The following is a 13716-nucleotide window of genomic DNA, read 5'->3' on the forward strand; positions in this document are numbered from 1 at the left end:
TCAGAATCAGAGAGAAGAGTAGAAGACTGAGAGGTCCCACGTGAGTGAGATAATTGATAAATAAAAAATAACAATACAACAAGCGTCTTAAAAAATAATTGTAAACAAAAAATTAAATTGTTATAAAATTTATTGATTATAATTAATTTAAACAAATATTGCAATCATGTATGTAAAGTCAATGGTTTTGGATGGATTTAAATCCTATGGTAAACGAATTGAAATAAATGGTTTTGATAAAGAATTTAATGCAATAACTGGTCTAAATGGTAGTGGAAAATCAAATGTACTTGATGCAATATGTTTTGTACTTGGTATTACAACCCTTGGTCAGGTAATGCATGTGGATATGGAGGATTATTGTTGTTGTTGTTGGTATAATAAATAATAATTAATTAATAATATTTCAGGTACGTGCAACGTCTCTTCAAGAGCTCGTTTACAAATCAGGTCATGCTGGTATAAAAAAAGCAACAGTCAGTATTACATTTGACAATTCAAATAAAGATGCATCACCATTTGGTTATGCACATTACAACGAAATAACAGTAACACGTCAAATTGTCATTGATGGAAAAAATAAATACTTGATTAATGGTACAAATGTACCAAATAAACGTGTACATGATATGTTTTGTTCAGTTCAATTGAATGTTAATAATCCTCATTTTTTAATAATGCAAGGACGTATAACAAAAGTACTCAATATGAAACCACTTGAAATATTATCAATGATTGAAGAAGCTGCTGGTACACGTAGGTATCAAAAAACAAAAGATGATACTATGAAAACGATTGAAAAAAAAAATAATCCTTTAAAAGAAATTGAAGCAATATTAAGTGAAGAAATTGGACCAAAATTAGTTAAACTCAAAGAAGAAAGAAAACAATTTGTTGAATTTCAACGTGTTGAACGTGAACTTGAACATTGTCGTAAAATTGTTGTTGCATATCGTTATGTAACAGCTTTACAATCAAGTGAAGATGCTAAAATTTCAGTTAAACTTGCATCTGATAATGTTGATTCAAAAAAAAAATCAATAACTGATGGACAAGAAGAAATTAAATTAATTGAAGTTAAAATAAATGATTTATCAAAATTACTTGATAAAGAAAAAGGTGATGTACTTGATGAACTTGAACGTAAATTAAAAGAATTAGAAAAAAATCATAGTAAACTTGTTGCTGAATCAAATTCAAATATGGAAAATATTAAAACAGAAGAAAAAAATATAATACAATTAAAAAAAAATTTAACAGATGATAAAACTGCATATGATGATAAAAAAAATGAATTAAATAATGTTGGTGGTTTATTTGAAAAATTAAGAAAAAAAAATGAAGAAGATGCTGCATCTGTTATAGCAGCACAAGAACGTTTACAAAAAATAACTGCTGGTTTATTAGAAACAGATACTGGTGAAAATGCAACACTTGAACAACAATTAATGAATGCAAAACGTAATGCAACAACAGCTGATACTGAAGTTAAACAATGTGAAATGGGATTAAAATTTTCAAAAGAACAATTATCATTAAAACAAAAAGAAACTACAACAAATGATACTGATTATCAACGTGACAATAAAGATCTTGAATTAAAAGAAAAACAATTAAAAACATTGACAAATGAATTGAAGAAGCTAAATTACGAAGATGGTAGTTTAGAAATTTTAAAAGATGAAAAACGTAATTTAATAAATGAAATTGATAATTTAAAAGAAAATATTGATCAATTTACATCACGTTATCCACAGCTGAGATTTAATTATCAAGATCCAAGTCCTAATTTTAATAGAGATTCAGTAAAAGGTCTTGTTTGTACATTATTACGTTTAAAAGATAAAAAAACAGCATATGCACTTGATGTTGCTGCTGGTAATCGTTTGTATAATGTTATTGTTGATACTGAAAAAACATCAGAAGCATTATTACAAAATGGACAATTACAACAACGTGTTACAATAATACCACTTAATAAAATATCTGATTCATCAATTGATGAAAGAACAATTCAATATGCTGAAAAATCAGTTGGTAAAGATAATGTACAATCAGCATTATCACTTATTGATTATCCAGAGAATTTAAAACCAGCAATGTCATGGATATTTGGACAAGTATTTGTTTGTAAAGATATGAATGTTGCTAAAAAAATTGCATTCAATGATAAAATAATGAAAAAATGTGTTACACTTGAGGGTGATAGTTATGATCCATCTGGTACATTATCTGGTGGTGCACCATCAAAAACAGGCTCAATATTATTAAAAATGGATGATTATAATTCAATGATTGAAGAGCTTAAAATTAAAGAAAAACAATTACAACAAATTAATGATAAAATTAAAAATTTAAATAATATTGCTGATCATTATGGTGGGCTAAAACAACAACTTGATTTACGTACACATGAAGTTAATTTATTACGTCAAAGACTTGAACAAACATCATATCATAAATTACGTGAAGAAGTTGAACAACATAAACAAAAAATTATACAATTAACTGAACAAATGGCAGCAGCAAAATTACTTGCTATTGAAAGTAATAAAAAAGCTAATCAAATTGAAGAACAATTAAAGGATTCAACAAATATACGTGAAAAACAATTAAAAGATGCTGAAAATCAACTTAAATTATGTCAAAAAAAATCTGAAAAATCACGTGAAGCATGGCAAAAACATGAACAAGATTCTGAAACATTAAATCTTGAAATAAAAGATTTAGAAAATTCAGTTAAAATTGGACAAGAACAATTACAAAAAGCTGAAGAAAAATTAAATAATCTCAATGAAAAATCAATAAATTTTAATGAATTATTAGAAAAATCAAAGCAAAATGTCACTGAATATACTGATAAAATAAAAAATCAAAAAACCATAATACAACAACAAAATGAAGAAATTAATAAATTAATAAATAAAATTGATGATATTACAAAACAAACACGTGAATTTGAGCTTGAAATAAAAAAATTAAATCATGAAATAAATATGATTAAAACAAATGCTGCTGAATGTAAACAAAAAGTAACTGATTTATTAAATAAATATGATTGGATTGAACAGGATAAACAATATTTTGGTGAACCTGGTGGAGTATATGATTTTACTGTTAATGAACCAACAAAAATAGCACAAAAAATGACACAACTTGAGACAAAACGTGATAAATTAAGTCGTAATGTTAATACAAGAGCTATGAATTTATTAAGTAAAGAAGAAGAACGTTATCAAGAAACAATTAAAAAACGTGCTATTGTTGAAAATGATAAAAAAAAAATATTAGAAACAGTATCATGTTTAGAAGAGCAAAAAAAAGAAACATTACTAAAAGCTTGGGAACAAGTTAATCGTGATTTTGGCTCAATATTTAGTAGTTTATTACCTGGTGCATCAGCAAAACTACAACCAACTGAAAGTCAAAATGTACTTGATGGATTAGAAGTTAAAGTTGGATTTTCTGGTGTTTGGAAAGAATCACTTGGTGAATTATCTGGTGGACAGAGATCACTTGTTGCTTTGTCATTGGTATTAGCAATGTTATTATTCAAACCAGCTCCATTATACATTCTTGATGAAGTTGATGCTGCATTGGATCTTTCACATACACAAAATATTGGTACAATGCTTAAACGTCATTTCAAACGTTCACAGTTTATTATTGTATCATTAAAAGATGGCATGTTTAATAATGCTAATGTTCTATTTACAACTAAATTTGTTGATGGTATGTCAACAATAACACGTGGTGAAAAAAAAAAAACAAGTGCTGATAAATAATTTTCACTAATTTTCATGTTTTTTTTTTTTTTCATTTTGAATAATAATAGCATCATATTTTATAATTGTAATAAATATAAATTTGATTAAGCAAGACTTTTAATTTTTTTGTCCCTGTAAAAAATTAATCCTCACTAATTTTAAATCTAGAAATAGAAAAATAATTTTTTAATATAATTTATTGTATATCGAGGCTTCTTTTTTTTTTTTTTTTTTTCTAATGCATTTCAGATCTTATCCAATTGTTATTTATTTTTTTTATTTTTTCTATACCTTTCTATAATTTGTTTTTTAGTAAACGAATTTATAAAAATTTTTCTGTTAGTTAAAATTTTTTTCAATTCATTTGTTCATTTTTTTCATTTGTTAATTTAATTTATCTTCATTGTTTTGATGATTTTATATTTATTTATTTTGTTTTATTTATTTTTTTAAAATTATCAGATAATTATTTAATTAAATATTTTTATTTCCGATTTATTTTAAAAAATCATAATATATTTATAACAATTATTTTTTTTAATTTGAAAAATCTATAAATTAAATTTACAATAAATAAAGTAAATAAATGAATTGAAACGTTACTATTTCTCATAAGATTATTATGTTAAAAATTGATATTAAAAAGTCTAACTTTTTATAAGTTAAATGAATAATGTAAATGATTTTATAATGATTGGCCCTATCATTGGGCGGATTTTCAGTGGAGTAAAGATTGAGTTAAAAAAATATTTTGTCTTTCTGCTGAAAATAAGAATAAATATTTATTAAATCGTATAAAATTATAGAATTAAAATTGTGTGGTTACAATATTTATTTGTCATCAATGATATATAGATTAGTTAAAAAACACATTATTTGATTCCAATTTTAATATTTTCATGTACGCGTAATAGTTCTTTTATGACAGCTTCACTAGTTACCTTTGTATTTCTAATGAATAAACAATTCAAATTTGGTAAATTTTCAACTAGTTTGATAAACCCTTTATCAGTAACATTGATGCAATTTGATATACTCAAAGAGTACAATTTTTTATTAAATAAACATTGAATTGATTCATCAGTGATAAATTCATTTTTTTTTTATGGCGAACCATAATCAGCTAATTAGCCAATTGTGCCAATTATATGTAAATCTCTTAATTTTTCAGCATTATTACAAAGATTAATCAAAAATTCATCTCTAACACCATAATCACAAAGAATATGTAACTTTTCGAGATTTTTCAAATTAAATCGTAAATTAGCAATACTTGATTGATTGATGAAGGATGAGCAATGAGCATCATCATTATCAAAATTAATGGAACTTGCAGGCACTTGTTAACAATACAACACATCTTTTTCATCAAAAAGAAATGCCTGCTTTTGTAAATGCTTAAATAACATTTTTATTCATTTAAATAATTAAACATCTATCAATATTTTTCTATAAATATATTTCTCTTTATAAAATTTTTTTACATAAATAATCCAACATATTTCTTTTTTTTTTTTTTATCTCTTCAGAAAAGCAAGTGTCTAAAATTCAAATGAAAAAAAAGGAGAAACAGCAAATTTCATTTTTTTTTCTTCATTGAAAAAAAATAATTAAAAAGTACTTTTTACTTATAGCTATTTAATGGTTTAAAAAATGAAATGAATAAAATATAAATTAACAATGGGTTTTATTTATTTTGTGCAATTAATTATTTATCAATTTTTTATTTTAATTTTAAGGCATAATACAGTCTTACCGTTGAGACCATTTTTAGATATAAAAATATTTTTTATCATTTTTTTGTTTCAATTGATATTCAAGTTATGCGATAACTAGATTGAATCTTTGTTTGCTCTGTACATTCACTTCATTACGACAACATTTATTATAATTACAAGTTTTTTTTTTTTTTTTTGACATTTAAAGCAATATGTGAAAAAATAAAATACGTTTATCATTATTATATAAGACACATAGCCAACTGAACACAACATTAACATTAGACCGAACAAAACAAAACAAAAAAAAAAAAGTATATAAATCACAATATTTTTTTTAAACGTGTAAAACAAAATAATCATTTTAAATTTCGAAAACATAAGTACGTGTCAAGTTAATATTGCCACAATAAACATCAATAAATTTATAAATTGACAAAAAAAAAACATTCAATAAAGATAATAATTTTTTTCTAAAAATGCATTATAAATTTGCATTTTGTGAAAATTTATAAATAAAATAAATCTAATAAAATATATTGTCAATGAACCAATGTAGCTGCTCGGTAAATTGACATCAGTCATATTGATTTAAATGAATTTTAACAATAATTATATTAATAATAAATTTATAAATATAAAAAAAAAAAAAAAAAAAGTACTTGGAAGTTTTTTTTTTTTAGGGTTTGGCTCCAGTTGTTCCAACTGTTGGATAATTGTTATCATCTTGCTGTAAGTCACATGTTTTAGCACCTTTAATAAATACAAAAAAAAAAAATATATATGTTTATAAAATATTATTATTTCGAAATGATAAAATAGCTATTTGATTTTTTTTTCTATATTACCATTGATTTCATTGTGATGGAGTAAAGCGACAGCTTCAGCATATGATGGTGGTGGTAATTCACTGGGTCCTTGACCTTGTGTTACTGAATCATATGTTGGTGGACCAGGTGTACATGTACCAGAACCACTGACACCCTGTGCACCAGCTAAATCTTGCAAGTGCTAAAAATACATAAATTGTTAGAAATTTTATTTGTTACTATTTCGAAATTTTTTATGTGTTGTTTAATTTCTTACCCTAAATAGCCTTTGATGAACAATCATTTGAATAACTGATTTTCTTCTTAAATAAAGTATACATTTAACTGCAACCATCAAACCAGAACACATAAATATTGGTCCAACCAACCACATGTGTCCAAGATTTATAAATATTTTACCATGTGGTGCATCATTTAGTGCTAATATTGTTATTGCTGTACCAATTGTAAATAATGATACACTCAAACCAAAATAACTGTAACTTGTACAATCACATTTACCAAATGTTCTTGGCTCTTCATAACGTTCCTCAATTTGTCGTAATCTATTTGATAAAAATGGACTCTCAAAAACAGTGGCCATGATTTGGCCAATTATTAATACGAAACATAACACTTTGTTATCATTTGATAAAAAATTTTCCAACTTTTTTTTTTTACTCACACTTGTTTTTCTTTCAACTGTAATTATTACTTGTGTTTTATTTTTATTTTTTTCAACAACTCTAACTGCCTTCAATAAGACCGAAAAAAAAAATATGTATTTCACACTTTTTTTTATCTTGTCAATTGCGTTTATTTTCTGTAGCAAATTGACCTTGCTCCAAAAAATTTTGTTTTACCATCATTAAGACTTATTTGACACTTTTGCTTGATTAATTAGACACAACATTGTGTATTTTCTTTTGTGTTGAAATTTAAATTATTTAATTTATGATTATCTTTATAGATAAAAAAAAAATTAATGATTTTTTTTTTTTTTTTTGCGCGATTAAATACTGAGTAATAATTGTCGTATGATGTGCTGGGTAAATTGCATACCAGTGTAATTAAGTATATAAAGACAACAACAAATAAAATAATTGTCTATATATACCTATATATTTATCTAATGAATATATATAAAAACATTATTGGTCAATGTTGTCTTCCCTTGTTGCTCATGACCAACAAACACTTGGTTGCACTCAGTTGCACTTGTTCTTGTTGATGTTGTTTAATGGTAGCCATATTTTTATATTGCCAATTTGATGACGATAAATAGTACCAGTTTGTTATACGTAAAACCGCGGCGAAGCTTTGAATTTTATTTATATTATTGATGAATATTTTTATGATGATTTTATATAATGATTATGTTTTATACAAGTATTGGAGATTTAAAGGAGATATTCGATTTGGATTTATTAAAGTTTTACTATTTTTTAGTTGTATTTTATATTTATTTATTTGCAAATTATAATGTTTTTTGATTTATGCATACAATAAATAATCAAGCTGAATTAAAATATTTTTTTTTAAATAGGTAGAATCTATTATCTAATCGCATCTTTTTCGGAGAAATTTTTGCGTCTTTTTTTGTCATACGAAAACGAAATATTGCTAGAGAAATTTGTAGAAAATATTACGATGAAAATTTAGTTGAATTGTAATTGTCCGTCGATGATTATTGACGGAGTAAATTTCGGATTACTAGCGGAGAAATTCTCCGAAAAACAACACAACTGATTTCCTTTAAATAATTATTTAAACAATAATTATAATCAAATAAAATAATTTTTTCCAACTGGTTATTCATGTAAATATCAATTTATAAATCGAAATTAATTTTTTTCTTTTTCTGACTCTCTTCCATTCACCCAACTGCTCACAAAAAAACTAATCAAGACCATGCACGTGTCTCTTCTCTATTTGTTGTTATTTTTTTTACCAATTAAAAAAATCGTACGATTTTATTTTTATACTTTTTATCTTTTTCTTTATTTATATGTGTGTGTTAAAAAAAAAATACACAGCCAAATAAAGCTAAACATGATTAGAAAAAAAAAAATAAATAAAATATACACATTCTCTTATCATTCCACTAAAAATTCTTAGAAAAAAACAAAAAAAAAAAAGTTAAAAAACGAAAAATGCCTTCTATTATCATTCCACTCAATGTCTAGCTAAGGAAAAGATAGAAAATAAACGTGAAAAAAAAATATCATGCTTGGAGTATGAAAAATTATTTATTTGTAATTTTTTCTGACAAAAAAAATAGTCTATTTATTGTTATGAAATTAAAACAATTATTTAAATTAAAAAAAAAAATGATATCTAAACATTTTTATTTATTGTATATAACGGGTAAGAATTTTTTTTTTTTTTTAAATTTTTTTGATTTCAACTGATATTTAATTTGTTTAAAAAATATTTTATTTATTTATTTAATTTTTTGTTTAGTCAGTCTCATGTGTACATTTTCTCAGGCTACATTTTGGTCAAATACTATAAGATTTGGGTGTCTTTTTGACAACAATCCTGAGTATGATCCAAATCCAACAGTAAATTTTACATTGTACACTCCTTCAAATCCTCAAAATGAAATTATAATTGACATGAATAATACAGAAAATATTAAAGCATTATTTAATTATGAAAAAATAACAAAAATAATAATTCATGGTTTTATTTGTCAAAGTACTTTTTATTCTGTTGATCCCTTTGACTGGATGCAAAATATGAAAAATAATTATTTAAACAATAAATATAATGACACAAATGTTATCATTGTAAAATGGAATGCAACTGGTGGTTTATGTCGATATGAAGATACAATTGTTCCAAAAGTTAGACCGGTAAGAATAATGAATAAATAAGTTTAAAAAATTCATTTGCCAATATAATTAAATCAAAATTTAAATTAGGTCAGTGAAAAGATTGGAAAATTATTAGAAAATCTTTCATCAAATAGACACATTGATTTGAAAAATGTGCATTTAATTGGACACAGTCTTGGTGCTCATGTTGCTGGTTTTACTGGTTTATATTTAACTTCAAAAAATATTGGTAAAATTGGAAGAATAACTGGTTTAGATCCAGCTAAACCTAAATTTGAAAATTCTGATGAACGACTTAATAGATCATGTGCTGAATTTGTTGATGTTATTCATACGTCAACTGATGAAATTGGTATTGAAGATAAAATTGGACATACTGATTATTATCCAAATGGTGGAAGTCGTGATCAACCTGGTTGTAAGGAATCGAGTTTCTGGAAGAAATTTCTATTGCTTCAAGGTAAATTATTTATTAAATAACCTTGACTTTTATATTGACCATATATTCTTTAAAAATTGAACAATTGATAATTTAAATAAAATAAATTTCAGATATATGTGCTCATTCAAGGTCTCATGAATTAATGACTGATTCAATAAAATACTCTAATTCTTTAATTGCAACAAGATGTGACAATTGGGATGATTATAAAAATGGAAAATGTGCAAATAATGAAATAACACATATGGGTGAAAATGCCAGACAAGATAGACAAGGTATATATTTTTTAAAAACAAATTCTAATTCACCTTTTGGAAATAAGCTTGTATCAACTTTCAAAGTATATATTTGTAAAAAAAAATAAATTAATTTTAATAATTATAATAGTATTAGTATTAAATAAATATTGTTTTCAATTAATTAAAAATTTTTTTTTTCTGCTGTTTTTTATCAGTATATTAAATAAGACAAATTGCAAAATTGAGTATATTAAATTAATTAATAATTAATTGATTAATAATTAGTTAAAATAAATTTGTTTTTAATTTTTTTAATTGAAATAAAATTGGTATTTTCTTTTTTTAATTATTCAAAAAATTCAAATTAAAAATGCTTCAAAAGGTTTTAAACTTTGCTCTGATAATAGGTAACGACCATATCACGATGAACATACCAGTTCTCGTCCGATCACTGAAGTCAAGCATCGTTGAGCGTGGTTAGTACTTGGATGGGTGACCGCTTGGGAACACCACGTGTCGTTATCTTTTTGATGTTTTTTTTATTGCTATTTAATAAATATTCAAGTTGGATTATTCCAAAAATAACTCTACAAAATAAATAAATAATTATTATTTTATTAATGAATAAAAAGCAGCTGGATAAATTATTAAAACATAAAATATTTTAGTCATTTATAATTTTTTATTATTGACTATGTACAGAAGTAGATAAAGTTTTATATTAATACCTTGACTTTTTTATAATTATTTCATGTTATCATTGATAACTTATTGTTTATAATTTTTCATATACTAATTTGATTTGTAACTTATTTTCTATTTACAGAAATTTAACAATTCATCAACATCAAATCACTTAGATATTATATTATTATCATTATTTATTATTATTTTGTTAATTGTTTTTTTATAGCTTGATGTAGATTTCAGTACATGGAACAATTACTAGATTCATAAAAAAAATATCAAACATGCAAAAGAATATAAATATTTACCCTTCAAGTATGTAAAAATTATTAAGAAAATTATTTGATTAAAATCCAAATTAAAATACAATTTTTCTTTTTTTTTTTTTTGTTTTTTTAATTATAATTTTTCACAGCCTACTCAACATTATACCAGCACAATGTTAAACTTTCTCATTTAAAAAAAAAAAAAAAAAAAGCCAAGCATTTTTTATAAATTTTATTAATAGAAAATCAATTGACCGGAGAAATTTTTCCATTTCTTTCGAAAAAAAAAAAAAAAAAGCTTGATTCGTTTATTGATCCTTAATCCTAATTGATTTTTTTTTGTTTTTTATTCTATTATTGACGTTCTGGAGCTTCATGGGAGCCAAGTGTTTTATATCCCTGAGAAAAAAAAAAAAAAATCATTAATCATTTTAAAAAAAAATTACTACTGTAAATAAAAAATATAAAATTAAATTTTTTTAGAGTCAATTAAGCACATTTTTAGCAATTAAAAAAAATATAAAATCAAGGACTAAAATGTGCATACAAATACATGTGCATATAATTCCTGACAATAAATTCCAATAAAATTTCCCATATTAATAAATTATATATATTAATTCATGCTTCCATAGTAAGACGAACGATTTAAATTCTTGTATCCATGTCTTACACTGCTATTAAATGAATCCTTAAGCCGTTCAGTAAAAGTTTTATACTCCATATCAGGATTACTTTGTCCAAAATCAAAATTAGCAACTTCAATTGTACATCTTGATCGACTTTGTATATAATAAGCAACACCAAATACAATCAATACAACAGCTGCAACTGAGCATGTTATTGGCACCACAATAACACTCAACTGTGGTTTTGGAGTAACTGAAAAAAAAATCATAAAAATATTATATACAATTTAAAATATATCAATTATTATTATTTACCTTTATAAATATTAATTGTTATTGGATAAATTTGTGTACTAATATTATTACGAAGCATAACAAGTACAGTATAAACATTTGGCTCAAAAAAATAACGTTTTATAGAAAAATTACATGTTGTTAATAACATTCCATCATCTTCATTACATGTTTCATTTCCAGTTATGTTATAATTACCAACATGATTTCTAATACATTTAACAAATGGTCCAGAACCATGACAGCTTACATTTAAATACAACATATTCCATGGTTGTATCCATGTTGATCCATTAACTGATATATTTTTAATTGGCTCATTTATAGTTATTTTTTTATGAAAATAACCATATGTTTTTTTTGGATCTGGTGTTACAATTGATGTGTTTATACAAACATATGGTAGTGTTATATTATTAGCAAGTTTATTTGTTGATACTTTGTTTGATGTATCTCTTTTATTAATTATTTTTTTATCACTTTTAATTGATGCTATTGTTGTTGTTGTATTTTTTGATGCTGGAGTTGTTGTTGATGATGTGGTTGTTGGTTTAATAGTTGTAGTTGTTGTTGTTGATGTTGTTGTTGGAGCTGGAGTTGTTGTTGTAGTAGTAGTTGTTGTTGTTGTTGGTGGTGCAGGTGTTGTCAATGGTTCATAAGATGCAACAATTAATGCTTCAATACTACTTTCAGTATTTGGATTTGTAAAATTATATTTAAAATTAAAATCATTTGTTTGTCCATAATATTGACAATCAATAAACCAATATGTTGATAACTCTGTTGCATTTTTTGTTATATAATCATAATCACCACTTCGTAAATCAATTTTAATTTCAGTCTCAGCGTCTGATGATACATAATTATTTTCTATACTGTGATTTGATTGAGCTATCGTCATGTTACCATTGAGTAATGCTAAAAAATAATATCAGAGTTTAAAGTATAATAAAATTATAGCCAGATAACAACAGATATTTTTTAAAAAATAATATTAAACACATACTTGTTATTTCGAAATTACTATGTTGACTTGTTTCGAATGAAAATATAAATTCTCTATTACAATGAACTTCAACTTCAACACTGTATTCACCAGCTGGATAAATATCTGCTGGATAATCAACTTTCCAAATACTCGTTGTGTTTTTAGTCTCTGGTGTCTAAAGCAATGGAAATATATTTAATATATTATTTTTAATTAATTTATAAATTTTTTTTGATATTTACTTTGTAATGATGATTGCCTTGTCCATTATCATTCCATCTATAAGTATATGATTCAATTGCAATCCAATCATCAGATGGAAATACTTCAGCTTTAAATGTTATACTACCACCCTGGACAGTTGGTCCATCATGTGTTAATTTAACATAAGTACCAATTACAAAATGAGCTGTAAAAAAAAAAATATAATTATACATTTTTTCATCTACAATTGTTCTTCCTTTAAACAAACACAATGACAAGTAATTAAAAACGTAATTATTAGACTTATTTTCACCTTGAAAATAACAGATTATCACTATTGTAACCTGCAGATAATTGACGTTCAACATTTTCATCAACATTAGTCCAATAAATTGAGTGTAAAAAATTAATATTACAAAATGATAAGATAGTGATTAAACTTATGAATGATTCACAATCCTTTTTCCAAAAAAACTTTTTCAATTTTTGTGATACTGTTATCTACTTATAATGTCATACTGGTTATTATTATTTATTTATTTTTTGACTGTTTTTTACGCCTCCTTTTTTTTGTGTTTAGAAAATGTCGTAGGGACTTTTTTTTCCGTACAAACTGAAAACTAGTTGAATTTTTTAAACAATTTAATAAAAAAATATATAACAAATTAAATTTATTATTTAATTATAAATAAAGATTTTAAATTATAAATTAAATTTTTAAGATTAGAGCCTTAGAGGATTTGGTTTTTAATTTTCAATTTTTTTATTTTGTACTAGATTCTTTTGTCGATAAAACAGATTATGTCATAATACACCAAACGACACAGACACAA

General features: G+C 24.2%; 4 protein-coding genes and 1 non-coding gene across 7 annotated transcripts; 3 read left to right on the forward strand and 2 right to left on the reverse strand.

Annotated features, from left to right (window-relative positions):
• The first annotated feature begins 35 nt into the window (after nucleotides 1–35).
• On the forward strand, nucleotides 36–3807 carry LOC122857693 (structural maintenance of chromosomes protein 2-like). Of its 2 annotated transcripts, none has more exons than XM_044159985.1 (2): nucleotides 36–334; nucleotides 411–3807. In XM_044159985.1, the coding sequence occupies exons 1-2, from the start codon at nucleotides 167–169 to the stop codon at nucleotides 3783–3785; spliced, it is 3543 nt and encodes a 1180-aa protein (XP_044015920.1). In that variant the 5' UTR covers nucleotides 36–166; the 3' UTR covers nucleotides 3786–3807. The 2 variants fall into 2 exon arrangements, with proteins under 2 accessions (XP_044015920.1, XP_044015921.1); XM_044159986.1 differs by having other exon boundaries at nucleotides 202–339.
• A 1630-nt stretch (nucleotides 3808–5437) lies between these two features.
• Nucleotides 5438–7525, reverse strand: LOC122857694. Its single transcript, XM_044159987.1, has 3 exons — nucleotides 6572–7525; nucleotides 6334–6496; nucleotides 5438–6238 (listed from the first exon to the last, which is right to left on the reverse strand). Exons 1-3 carry the CDS (start codon nucleotides 6896–6898, stop codon nucleotides 6165–6167), a joined length of 564 nt encoding a protein of 187 aa, XP_044015922.1. The 5' UTR covers nucleotides 6899–7525; the 3' UTR covers nucleotides 5438–6164.
• Nucleotides 7526–8765: 1240 nt separating this feature from the next.
• Nucleotides 8766–10649, forward strand: LOC122856453 (lipase member H-B-like). Its single transcript, XM_044158122.1, has 4 exons — nucleotides 8766–9152; nucleotides 9222–9594; nucleotides 9687–9851; nucleotides 10642–10649. The coding sequence occupies exons 1-4, from the start codon at nucleotides 8766–8768 to the stop codon at nucleotides 10647–10649; spliced, it is 933 nt and encodes a 310-aa protein (XP_044014057.1).
• On the forward strand, nucleotides 10222–10340 carry LOC122858514. The gene has a single exon (XR_006374302.1). It is a non-coding gene; the product is annotated as a 5S ribosomal RNA (ribosomal RNA).
• On the reverse strand, nucleotides 10476–13710 carry LOC122857695. 2 transcript variants are annotated; one of them, XM_044159989.1, is made up of 6 exons: nucleotides 13197–13710; nucleotides 12922–13088; nucleotides 12698–12854; nucleotides 11713–12609; nucleotides 11442–11650; nucleotides 10476–11167 (listed from the first exon to the last, which is right to left on the reverse strand). In XM_044159989.1, the coding sequence occupies exons 1-6, from the start codon at nucleotides 13261–13263 to the stop codon at nucleotides 11123–11125; spliced, it is 1542 nt and encodes a 513-aa protein (XP_044015924.1). In that variant the 5' UTR covers nucleotides 13264–13710; the 3' UTR covers nucleotides 10476–11122. The 2 variants fall into 2 exon arrangements, 1 of the variants encoding a protein (XP_044015924.1); XR_006374258.1 differs by having other exon boundaries at nucleotides 11054–11167; nucleotides 11316–11650; nucleotides 13197–13422.
• Nucleotides 13711–13716: the final 6 nt, after the last annotated feature.

This window comes from Aphidius gifuensis, linkage group LG5 (genome assembly GCF_014905175.1).
Source record: "Aphidius gifuensis isolate YNYX2018 linkage group LG5, ASM1490517v1, whole genome shotgun sequence".
Taxonomy (NCBI): domain Eukaryota; kingdom Metazoa; phylum Arthropoda; class Insecta; order Hymenoptera; family Braconidae; genus Aphidius; species Aphidius gifuensis.

Coding starts and splice junctions, on each gene's coding strand:
- LOC122857693 (XM_044159985.1), top strand. CDS start 167: ATGTATGTAAAGTCAATGGTTTTGGATGGATTTAAATCCTATGGTAAA. Junction 335..410: donor GTATTACAACCCTTGGTCAG/GTAATGCATGTG, acceptor ATAATATTTCAG/GTACGTGCAACGTCTCTTCA.
- LOC122857694 (XM_044159987.1), bottom strand. CDS start 6,898: ATGGCCACTGTTTTTGAGAGTCCATTTTTATCAAATAGATTACGACAA. Junction 6,497..6,571: donor TTCATCAAAGGCTATTTAGG/GTAAGAAATTAA, acceptor ATGTATTTTTAG/CACTTGCAAGATTTAGCTGG. Junction 6,239..6,333: donor CCATCACAATGAAATCAATG/GTAATATAGAAA, acceptor TATTTATTAAAG/GTGCTAAAACATGTGACTTA.
- LOC122856453 (XM_044158122.1), top strand. CDS start 8,766: ATGTGTACATTTTCTCAGGCTACATTTTGGTCAAATACTATAAGATTT. Junction 9,153..9,221: donor TTGTTCCAAAAGTTAGACCG/GTAAGAATAATG, acceptor AATTTAAATTAG/GTCAGTGAAAAGATTGGAAA. Junction 9,595..9,686: donor GAAATTTCTATTGCTTCAAG/GTAAATTATTTA, acceptor AATAAATTTCAG/ATATATGTGCTCATTCAAGG.
- LOC122857695 (XM_044159989.1), bottom strand. CDS start 13,263: ATGTTGATGAAAATGTTGAACGTCAATTATCTGCAGGTTACAATAGTG. Junction 13,089..13,196: donor GATAATCTGTTATTTTCAAG/GTGAAAATAAGT, acceptor TTTTTTTTACAG/CTCATTTTGTAATTGGTACT. Junction 11,651..11,712: donor AACAATTAATATTTATAAAG/GTAAATAATAAT, acceptor TTTTTTTTTCAG/TTACTCCAAAACCACAGTTG.